The sequence below is a fragment of the Myotis nattereri genome, assembly GCF_964212035.1.
Source record: "Myotis nattereri genome assembly, chromosome: 2".
Classification (NCBI taxonomy): domain Eukaryota; kingdom Metazoa; phylum Chordata; class Mammalia; order Chiroptera; family Vespertilionidae; genus Myotis; species Myotis nattereri.
Genome location: NC_138076.1, coordinates 88082412 through 88094808, shown reverse-complemented (window position 1 = coordinate 88094808; position 12397 = coordinate 88082412). Strand labels below are relative to the sequence as shown.

Below are 12397 nucleotides of genomic sequence, written 5' to 3'. Positions count from 1 at the left end.
CCTAAATTAAGACAAAGAAATGCCTGTTTTTAAGTTTATTTACTTCCCACCTCTAATTGTTAGCGCATATATGTATGTTACTGATTTCAGAGAGGAAAGAAGAGGGAGAGATAGAAATATCAATGATGAGAGAGAACCGTTGATCGTCTTCCTCCTGCACGCCCCCTACTGGGGATTGAGCCCACAACCCAGCATGTGGCCTGACAGGGAATCAAACCTGGGGCCCTTCAGTCCCCAGGCTGATGCTCTATCCACTTAGCCCGGCTAGGGCAATTATTACCTACTTTTGTTCAGTTCCTTCCATTTCTACCACAGCTATTGGTCCACTTTTGCTTCACATTTACACTTTAGTATAACTACCTCTTAGTTTCTTTATCTACTGTTTACTATAACTACATCTATTGATTTAAGTCCTGAAAGGCATTTCTATAAATTTCTTCAGTATTTCAAACATTTATTGAGTGCTTCAATTCAGATTCAGCAAACATTTACTGAACTCCTTCAGGCTCATTTCACCCTCATAGCTATAGCTACTCTAAAGAAGCTATTATTACCTCTATTTTAGAGCAATTAGAGAAGTTTAAAAACTTGTCTGAGTGCACCAAATCAAGTATAAATCTATGAACCAAGTCATGTATACTTCCCACTCATCTTTATCTCTCCCTATAAAACTACAAGATACTCTGCTAGTTAGAATTTAAGGTTTTACTCCACCTCCTGAAACCTGTTTTTCAAATCCTATCTAAAAAACTGTCCTCTAGACATAATGACCATATCTGATCCTTCTAATCTTGTTCTAGTAGATTCTTCTATTCCTAGCTCCTTTATCTATACAGTAAAACCTTAATATAACAGATTAATTCAGGTGAGACGTTGTCCCTTAAAGCCAAAAGTCTATCTACACTAACAAAAGAGAAAAATGGTAATTGGTGTACGACACTACCCTTTTCATTGGCTAATCAGGGCTACATGCAAATTAACTGCCAACAAGATGGCAGTTAATTTGCATATGTAGGCACAATGCAGGGAGGCGAAAGGGAAAGCAGGTGCCCCCCGCTGCCACTGCAGGTCCCCGCTGCCCGGGCCAGACACCTAGGCCAGAGGCGTTAGGCCTGGGCAGAGGCGGAGCCTGCAACCGTGGGGAGCTGGGGGTCCCCTGCCCAGGCCTGACACCTCTGCCGGAGGCCTCAGGCCTGGTCAAGGGGCCGATCCGGTGACTGGTGATCGGAGGGTGATGAGGGTCAACTCCTCTGGCCGAGGCAACAGGCCTGGGTGGGGGGCGGAGCCGGGGATTGGGGGGATATGATGGTCCCCTTGCCCAGGCCTGAAGCCTGGGTCAGAGGCGTCAGGCTTGGGCGGGGGGTGGAGCAAGCGATCAGAGGGAGATGGGGGTCCCCTGCCCAGGCATGATTCCTGGGCCAGAGGCCTCAGGCCTGGGCGGGGGCCAGAGCCAGTGATCGGGGGGAGATGGGGGTCCCCTGTCCAAGCCTGACACCTCTGGCGGAGGCGTCAGGCCTGGGCAAGGGGCCAATCCTGCGATTGGAGGGTGATGGGGGTCAATGCCTGAGGGCTCCCAGTATGTGAGAGGGGGCAGGCTGGGCTGAGGGACACTCCCCCCCACACACACACCCAGTGCACGAATTTCATGCACCGGGCCCCTAGTTATATAATAAAGTAGGTTTCCCAAATGTGTATGTTAAAAAAATTGACAAATCAGTTTAGCTGTTCTTTGTTTTTAATGTCCGGGGATTTTTTTACCAATGTTTTTTAGAGAGAGAGGAAGGGAGATGGATAGAGAGAGAAACATCAATGAGACAGACACATCATTGATCAGCTGCTTCGGCATGCCCCCTACTGGGGATCAAGCCCACAACCCAGGCATGTGTCCTGACCTGGAATTGAACCCATGACCTCTTGGTTACTGGGTCAATGCTCAACCACTGAATCAGACTGACTAGACTAGTTGACTTGTTTTTACTTCTGTACATACATTTATATAATTAAAATTAAGTATGTATGAAACTTTAATTTCACAGAAAAGTTTTCTATATGTATTACTGTACCTTAAATTTATACTGAATAGGTCTAGTAAATGCTTGCAATCACCAGTCACTGTGAGTAAACAAATGCGCATGGCTGGGGTGTGGCTTAGAGCATGTTAAAACTGCTGCAGAAAGTCATGTCATAAAACAACGGAACCACAAAATCTTAGCAAATCGAATCCAGCAGTACATGAGAAAGATCATACACCATGACCAAGTAGGATTTATCCCAGGGATGCAAAGGATGGTACAATATCCGCAAATCAATAAACGTGATACATCACATAAACAAATTGAAAGAAAAAAACCACATGGTCTTATCAATTGATGCAGAAAAAGCATTCGACAAAATCCAACACCCATTTTTGATAAAAACTCTCAGCAAGGTGGGAGTAGAAGGATCATACCTCAACATAATAAAAGCCATATATGACAGGCCCACAGCCAACATCATACTCAATGGACAAAAACTAACACCATTTCCCCTAAGAACAGGAACAAGACAGGGATGCCCACTCTCACCACTCCTGTTCAACAGAGTACTGGAAGTATTAGCCATTGTTATTAGACAAGAAGAAGAAATAAAAGGCATCCAAATTGGAAAAGAGAAGTAAAACTGTCCTTATTTGCAGATGACATGATATTATACATACAAAACCCTAGAGACTCCATCAAAAAACTACTAGACTTAATACATGAATTTGGCAATGTAGCAGGATACAAAATTAACCCCAAGAAATCTGAGGCATTTCTATACACCAATAGTGAACTTTCAGAAAGAAAGATTATAAAAACAATCCCGTTTACCATCGCACCAAAAAAATTAAGCTACATAGGAATAAACTTAAGAGGTAAAAGACCTCTACTCAGAAAGCTACAGGATGTTGAAAAAAGAGATAGACGAAGACATAAACAGACGGAAGAACATACCGCGTTCATGGATTGGTAGAATCAACATCATTAAAATGTCCATACTACCCAAAGCAATCTATAAATTCAACGCACTTCCCACTAAAATACCAACGGCATATTTCACAAATCTAGAACGAATTCTCCAAAAATTCATCTGGAATAAAAAAAGGCCCCGAATAGCTGCAGCAATCTTGAGAAAGAACAAAGTAGGTGGGATCTCCATACCAGATATCAAGCTGTATTACAAAGCCACTGTTCTCAAAACTGCCTGGTACTGGCACAAGAACAGACATATAGATCAATGGAATAGAATAGAGAGCCCAGAAATCGGCCTGAACCAGTATGCTCAATTAATACTTGACAAAGGAGGCAAGAACATACAATGGAGCCAAGATAGTCTCTTCAATAAATGGTGGTGGGAAAATTGGACAGATATATGCAAGAAAATGAAACTAGACCACCAACTTACACCATACACAAAAATAAACTCAACATGGATAAAGGACTTAAATGTACGACGGGAAACCATAAAAATTCTAGAAGAATCCAAAGGCAACAAAATCTCAGACATATGCCGCAGCAATTTCTTCACTGATACAGCTCCTAGGGCACTTGAAACTAAAGAGAAAATGAACAAATGGGACTACATCAAAATAAAAAGCGTCTGCACAGCAAAAGAAACCATCAACAAAACAACGAGAAAACCCACTGCGTGGGAAAACATAATTGCCAATGTCATATCTGATAAGGGCTTAATCTCCAAAATTTATAGGGAACTCATACAACTTAACAAAAGGAAGATAAACAATCCAATCAAAAAATGGGCAAAGGACCTAAATAGACACCTTTCAAAAGAGGACATTCAGAAAGCCAAGAGACATATGAAAACATGCTCAAAGTCTCTAATCATGCGAGAGATACAAATCAAAACAACAATGAGGTACCATCTCAGACCTGTCAGACTGGCTATCATCAACAAATCAACAAAAGACAAGTGCTGGAGAGGATGTGGAGAAAAAGGAACACTCGTGCACTGCTGGTGGGAATGCAGACTGGTGCAGCCACTATGGAAGACAGTATGGAGTTTCCTCAAACAACTAAAAATGGAACTCCCATTTGACCCTGTGATCCCACTCCTAGGAATATATCCCAAGAAACCAGAAACACCAATCAGAAAGAATATATGCACCCATATGTTCATAGCAGCACAATTCACCATAGCTAAGATCTGGAAACAGCCTAAGTGCCCATCAGTAAATGAATGGATTAGAAAACTGTGGTACATCTACAAGATGGAATACTATGCTGCTGTAAAAAAGAAGGAACTCTTACCATTTGCAACGGCATGGATGGAACTGGAGAGCATTATGCTAAGTGAAATAAGCCAGTCAATGAAGGAAAAATACCACATGATCTCACTCATTCATAGATAATAAAGACCATTATAAACTTATGAACAATAAAAGATACAGAGGCAAAGCTGCCTCAAACAGATTGTCAAACTGCAGCGGGAAGGCTGGGGAGGGTTGGGGGGCAGGAGGGAGGGGAGTAAGAGATCAACCTAAGGACTTGTATGCATGCATAGAAGCATAACCAATGGACATAATACACTGGGGGGTAAGGGAGGCCAGGGGATTGTCAAGGGCGGGGGGGAAAAAAGGACACATATGTAATACCCTTTGTAATACTTTAAGCAATAAAAAAAAAAAATCCATTAAAAAAAATAAATAAATAAAAAACAAAACAAAACAAAAAACCCCCAAAACAACAGAACCAATTACCACATGAGATGCAGTGTGATCACGTGGTAATCATTCGCTGAACGTTGTTTATGAGCAGTGATTTGTGGAATTAAATATGCAGACTATAGCTGTAGATATGTAATATTTATTTATGTTGGTAAATAATAGTTTCTTCCAACATATGGCTATTTGCTAAAATTTGTTAAAAATAACAGTGAATTAACAATAAAAAAATAACCTGCTAATTTAATTATAAGCAAATCTTGGTTAAAAGCATTTTAAAATTAACAGAGTGTTAATTTTCACATATTACATATGGACCAGAAATTGCTTCCATTAAATTCGAAGTCCATTAAATCAAGGTCCATAAAATCAAGGGTTTACTTCATCCATCTATGCCACTACTGTCACTTGCTAGCATGGTCCCCCATCAAGATTTCAGGAGGGCAGGTGGTCTTATTTCAGCCTACTGCCTTCTTTTTAACAGACTACACCAAGGATGTCAAACTCAAAGGCTAACACGAGCTAAATAAACAAGGTTTAAATTTATGTGGGCCGCAAAAAAAGCCGAAAGCTTCAATTTTCATAGAAACATAGGTTGATTTCGATAGACATGCTGAATACAAAGGGCTGAAATAAATGAGTAACATAAAATAATAGAAAATTTTAACAAAAATTAGTGTCTTTTTCTTCTTGAACATTAACTTACTCACCAAACATTAATAAGCGTAATGCAAATAAACCTATTTATCTTGTTCTCTGAAAGCGAAATATTTCCTGTTGCACACACCAAACAAGTCAGTCCAAGACTAATAACATGGCAATTGGCTGCTAAAATACTCGCTGCTAGTATTAGTGGAGAGAAAGGGTGCGCCTGTGCGAAAGGTGCATAAGGGAAATGAATGCAACATGATTATAGTAATCAGTCATTAGCGAACGTTGTAGCTAGTTCTTAATAATTATGTATTAACAGGATATTATAAAAATTAAGTTCCGAAATTTTTATTAAAACGTTTCTTACATACCGTTATATTGGCTGGGCCACAAAAATATTCGCTGTGGGCCACATGCGGCCCGTAGGTCGTGAGTTTGACATGCTTGGACTACACACTGTAGCAACATCAATGTACAGTACTATAACTGCTTAATAGATTCTTTTTTTTTTAGTTTTATTGCTTAAAGTATTACAAAGAGTATTACATATGTCTCCTTTTTTCCCCCGCCCTTGACAATCCCCTGGCCTCCCTTACCCCCCAGTGTATTATGTCCATTGGTTATGCTTATATGCATGCATATAAGTCCTTCAGTTGTTAATAGATTCTTTTATGCATTGGACTATCTAAACAACACGAAGCCAGTGATCTGCCTGAAACAACAATGACAACTGAAGACACTCCTGGAACCTCAAAGTAAATGAATACATGCCATATTTATTATTTTTGCAGGAAAAAAAAGAATCTTAACAGACTTAAATTTGACCATAAAGAAAAGTTAGTGAAATGAAGTTGCTGCTGTAAGTTAATTAAACCCAGGATACACTCATCATGCCATGTTTATTCAAAACAGAAAAAATTACAATTCAACCTACTCTTGCATTTTTAACAGCAGTTAACAAAAAAAGCCTCCTATCTTGTAAGAAAATCATAATTGTCCACTAAGTTTGTAAAGAAACAAAATATGACTAATTTTTTCGTAGTTTCTCGGGGAGGCAGTATGAGCAAAAGCTTTATGTAATCTTTTTTTTTTTTTTTAATGTATTTTATTGATTTTTTTACAGAGAGGAAGGGAGAGGGATAGAGAGCCAGAAACATCGATGAGAGAGAAACATCGATCAGCTGCCTCCTGCACACCCCCCACCGGGGATGTGCCCGCAACCAAGGCACATGCCCTTGACCAGAATCAAACCTGGGACTCTTCAGTCCACAGGCCGACGCTCTATCCACTGAGCCAAACCAGTCAGGGCAACTTCATGTGATCTTGAGCCTTTCATTTTCTTTCATCTGCAAGATGGACACAAATAAACCTGCTTCATAAGATTGTTAAAAAAAAAAAAAAAGATCATAAAGGTCTTAGTACAATGTTTTTTACATAGTGAGCACTCAAAATGTTCCTTCTCCTCCTCATTATTATTCTGCTGTTCTTAGTCTTTGTTTCCTCTCTTATAATATTAAAATCCCTAGACATAGGGTTGTTGTGAAAACTAAGCACATTGCTTGGTGAGTAAGAGGTACTTAATATAAGCCCATCATTCTCATCCCTTTACAGAACTATACTTATAAAGCCATGGGTTGGTAGGAAAAACACAGCAGCTTTTCAAAAACTGTATATTTCCTTTTGGGAGAAGGGAGTGTAGACAGGAGTAGGAGGAAAAAGAAGATAAAGTTAATCATTATATAATACAGGCAGCCATTTAATTATATAATTAAATAATGACTTCAATGATTTCAAGTCATAATTTATAATAATCATGAAGGACCAGGTTAAAGTTAGTTAAAAAAAAACTCAGAGACAACTACATTTTTTTCTAAAGGAAAACAAAAACAACTTTATATACACACACAAAATTTAAGCATGAATTACTACGACATTTTAGAAGTGACTTCAAAAACAGTCTCATTTCATTGTCTTATGAAACCAAAACAACATTTTGAACTGGAGTTTAAAACATGAATTAACAGGAACCCACTAAGGTGATACTTATTGTTTTAAATTTTGCATTCTTCTGAAAGAAATACATGTGTACTAGACATAAGGAAATAAACATCTGTTTTCCTTACCTGTTGTGTTCCATCTGCACTTACAATAGGGGCAGATAGAAGAGAAATATCACTAGTTAAAATCTGAGATGTATCCAGTAGTGGTGGATGTTCTGCCATTATCAATAAGACATTAATATACCGGATAACTCTCCAACTCTGAAAAACAAAAATATATAGCATATGTATATATCCTTAAAATATGTTAAAATATGATATATCCAATATTTGTTTTCTTAGGTTATATATTTATTTTGAGAGTATGTTTATTAAACCTGGGGCAGTGACACCAAAAGAAGGGATTAGGATAGAAAAAGCAACAGGAGAGTGCCTAGGTGGTGCTCTGATTTTGGTTCTCTAGAACTGTTTTAGGAAAAAGTGAGCCATAGTGGGCTGCTATTAGCTCAATGAAAAGTCAGAGAAAGGGGGTCTGGGAGACAGGTTTGGGGGAGTAAGCTCAGGATGAACTGCTGCTGCCAGCTGCTCTCCTGGCTGCAAGTTTCTTGAGGACCCTTAGAGTATAGGAGAGAAAAGTAAAGATGCACGCCTGAGAGGGAAGAAAGGTATGGTTATGCTTCAGAGAGAGCCTCAAGATTTGTCTTATTCTTTAACCTAAAGAGATAGTCTTGTCAAAGGAAATTTTACAATATTCTGTTAACTACTTTTTAGTCAACAGACCATTTAAGGAAATACATTTCTTACAATTTAACCAACTGTCTGTCATTATAGACAATTAACTAAGATCTAATAAAGCCAATATATCAGCACCTTCTATTTAAAATCTGTTTCTCTATCCCTTTCATCTCTATACAATATTTATTTAATTCAACTGCCACACCACTTTAAACACTGGGATAGGCACTAAATGCAATGACTGAGTGAAGCAATTCTACCACTCTTCTTTTTTTTTTTACGAGGAAAGATGATGATTAGGGAAACTCAATCCCTCTTCACCATCCTATCAGTCTCTAGGAACTACATAGGAATTATGATTTTTCACTGATTCGTCAGACAGAGCAAAATGGCAGAAAAATTGCTCAGGATTAGAATAAGACCCTTCAAGTCCTAACTTTTATGTTCTGATATTGGCCTTCTACCATTCTGGTTTTATTTTTCTTTTCTAAGTGACACCTACTTTACTATAAACCAAATCATTTCAGTGATAAAACCACATACGTTTAGAAATCCTTAAACAGATGTCACTCTGTTTTGTATAAAAAGTAGAGGACCTGCATATGCAATATTAGTTTATCACATATTTCAACCAATAAAACATCAGCCAATTACATGTTAGGATGAAAACAATAGAGCTCAATCATAAATTTTATTGAATCTATACTGAAAGGCAAAATAACAAACATTTTAGGATACTTGCAGCATTCTACAATTCAGTAGTGTCAAAATGCTTAATTTTTCAAAACTTGTTTATAGTATTGCAGATGTCCTCATTTCCCCACATCTTTAATCCCGTACTTCCTTCCCCCATCCCACCCCAGGCTTTCACATTATTGTCTGTGTCCAGGGATTATGCATGTATGTTCTTTGGTTGATTTATTCCAGTCCTCCAACCACCTCCCTTCTGAGATCTGCCAATCTGTTCCCTGTACCCATACCTCTGGTCCTATTTTGTCATTTTATTTTATTCATTAGATTCCACATATAAGTAAGATCATGTGATACTTGTCTTTCTCTGACTGGATTATTTCGCTTAACATAATACTTTCCAGGTCCCTCCATGTGTGGCAAAGGGTAAGAGTTTCTTCTTTTTACAGCTGCATAGCATTCCTGTGTAAATGTATCAAAGCTTTTTTATCCACTCATCTACCAACAGGCACGTGGGCTGTTTCCAGATCTCGAGTATTGTAAATTGTGCTGCTTATGAACATCGGGGTGCATATATTCTTTCTAAGTAGTGTTTCATGTTTCTTAGGATATATTCCTAGAAGTGAGATCACTGAGTCAAATGGCAGCTCCATATTTAATTTGAGGAAACTTCATATCGATTTTCCATAAAGGCTGCACCAGTCTGCATTCCCACTAACAGTGTGTACTACAGTTCCCTTTTCTCCACATTCTCACTAGCACTTGTCATTTGCTGATTTGTTGATGGTAGTCATTTTGACTGGTGTGAGGTGATACATCATTGTCATTTTAATTTGCACCTCTCTGATGATTAGTGACATTAAACATTGTTTTTTATGTCTCTTGGCCATCTGTATGTCCACTTTGGAGAAGTGTCTAGTTAGGTCCTTTGCCCATTTTTAAATTGGACTGTTGGTTTGCCTTTTCTTAAGTTGTAGGAGTTCCTTATATATTTTGGAAGTTAACACTTTATCAGATGTATCATTGGCAAATATGTTCTTCCATACAGTGGGTTCCTTTCTCATTTTGTTGATGGTTTCTTTGCTGTGCTGAAGCTGTTTATTTTGATACTAGAAGCCCAGTGCACAAAGATTTGCGCAATAGGGCTTTCTTCCCCAGGCTGCAGGCACTGGTTTTCTTCCAGGACCCAGGACCCAGGCCTCAAGGCTTGGCTTCTCTGCTGCGGCAGCAGCGAGGCTTGGCTTCTCTGCTGCAGCTGCAGTGGAGAAACCAAGCCTCTTCAGTCTTCAGTCTTCAATCTAGCCGGAGCCTTCAGTCTTCGCTCCATACCTGCGTATGCAAATTAACCGCCATCTTTGTTGGGTTAATTTGCATAGTCACTCTGATTGGCTGGTGGGCATAGTGGAGTGACATCAATTTGCATGTTTCCATTTTATTAGTGTAGACTAGAGGCCCGGTGCACAAAAATTTGTTCACTCAGTGTGGAGGGGGGTCCCTCAGCCCGGCCTGTGCCCTCTCTCAGACTGGGACCCCTCTCAGGGGATGACCACCTGCTGGCTTAGGCACGTACCCCAGGGGATTGGGCCTAAGATGGCAATTAGACATCCCTCTGGCAGCCCAGCAGCCCTAGGGGGATGTCCACTTGCCAGCAGGGAGCAGGCCTAAACTGCACTTGGATATCCATAGTGCTGCTGAGGAGGCAGGAGAGGCTTCCACCACCACCACTGTACTGGCAGCCATCAGCCTGGCTTGTGGCTGAGCAGAGCTCCTCCCATGTGAGAGCGCCCTGACTACCAGAGAGCAGCTCCTGCATTGAGCGTCTGCCCCCTGGTGGTCAGTGTGTGTCATAGTGACCAGTCATTCCCAGTCTTTCTGCTGTTAGGGTCAGTTTGCATATTACCCTTTTACTATATAGGATAGAGGCCTGGTGCACGAGTGGGGGTTGGCTGGTTTGCCCTGAAGGGTGTCCCGGATCAGGGTGGGGGTCCTGCCTAGATGAGAGGATGATGGCTGTTTGCAGCTGGTCACACCCCTTTCAGGGTGGGGGTCCCCACTGGGGTGCCTGGCCAGTTTGGTTGAGGGGCTGAGGGCCATTTTCAGGCTGGCGGGTGACTGAAGCTCCCAACCTCTCCTTTTTTTCTTTTTCTTTTTTTTTTTTTTATTCTGGGATTTATTTACCTTCTATGGCTGTCACTGGAACTGAGAGCCGGCTTTAGCTCTGCGGCTCGGCTCCAGCTTGAGGCCTCGGCTGCTGAAAGCAGGTATCTGGGTTTGTTTGGCTTCTATAATTGAAACACTGTTGCAACTCCAGCTCTGAGGCCGGCTGGCTGAAAGCAGGTTTCTGGGGTTTGTTTAGCTTCTATAATTGCAACATTGTTTCTTACATTGCAGCTCAGAGGCCGGCAGGCGGGGAACCTTGGCTTCCTCCATCACTGGAGCAAGCAAGCCTCCGGTTCGCTTCAGTTGCCTGGCTGCCGGCCGCCATCTTAGTTGGCAGTTAATTTGCTTATCTCGCTGATTAGCCAATGAGAAGAGTAGTGAAGTTATGGTTAATTACCATGTTTCTCTATTATTAGGTAGGATACCTCATTTGTTTATTTTCTCTTTTGTTTCCCTTGCCCTAGGACAGTGGTCGGCAAACTCATTAGTCAACAGAGCCAAATATCAACAGTACAACAATTGAAATTTCTTTTGAGAGCCAAATTTTGTAAACTTAAACTATATAGGTAGGTACACTGTTATTAACTTAATTAGGATACTCCTAAGGCTTAGGAAGAGCCACACTCAAGGGGCCAAAGAGCCACATGTGCCTCGCGAGCCACAGTTTGCTGACCACTGCCCTAGGAGATGTATAGGCAAATACATTGCTATGAGAGATGTCTGGGATTTTGCTGCCTATGGTTTCTTCTAGTATTTTTATGGTATCACTACTTACACTTAAAGTTTTTGTAAAATCCATTTTGAGATTATTCTTATGTATGGTATAAGTTGGTGGTATAGTTTCATTCTTTTGCATGTATTCATCCAATTTTCCCAACACCATTTATTAAGGAGATTGAATTGACTCTATTGTGTGCTTTTGCCTCCTTTGTCAAATATTAATTGAGCATAATGGCTTGGGTAAATTTCTGGGTTATCTGTTCTGTTCCATTGACCAATATGCCTGTTCTTTTACCAGTACCAGGCTGTTTTGATTACAGTGGCTTTGCAGTATAACTTGATATCTGGTATTATGATTCCTCCAACTTTGTTCTTCTCTTTCAAGGTTGCTGTGGCTGCTGGAGTTTTTCATTTTTTTGTTCCATATAAATTTTTGAAATATTTGTTCAAGATCTGTAAAATATGCCATTGGTATTTTAACAGGGATTACACTGAATCTATAGATTGCTTTAGTGTGAACATTTTATTGATGTTAATTCTTCCAATCCATGAACATGGTATATGCTTCCAGTTGTTTGTATCTTCCTCTATTTCTTTTTTCAGTATCTTGTAGTTTTCTGAGTATAGGTTTTTGTCATCTTGGGTTAAGTTTATTGCTAGGTAAAAACTTGTTTTATTTATTGCAATGGTAAATGGGATTTTTGTTGTTAATCCTCACCCCAGGATATTTTTCCACTAATTT

The 12397-nt window shown here is 39.9% G+C and overlaps 1 protein-coding gene across 1 annotated transcript in view; it reads right to left on the bottom strand.

Annotated features, from left to right (window-relative positions):
• Nucleotides 1-12397, bottom strand: part of FNDC3A (fibronectin type III domain containing 3A) — a 219592-nt gene that overhangs the window by 167472 nt on the left and 39723 nt on the right. Inside the window, exon 2 of the mRNA XM_081082785.1 lies at nt 7474-7611. Coding sequence (XP_080938911.1) covers nt 7474-7572 — 99 coding nt within the window. The 5' untranslated portion in view covers nt 7573-7611. The remainder of the gene's footprint in view (nt 1-7473; nt 7612-12397) is intronic.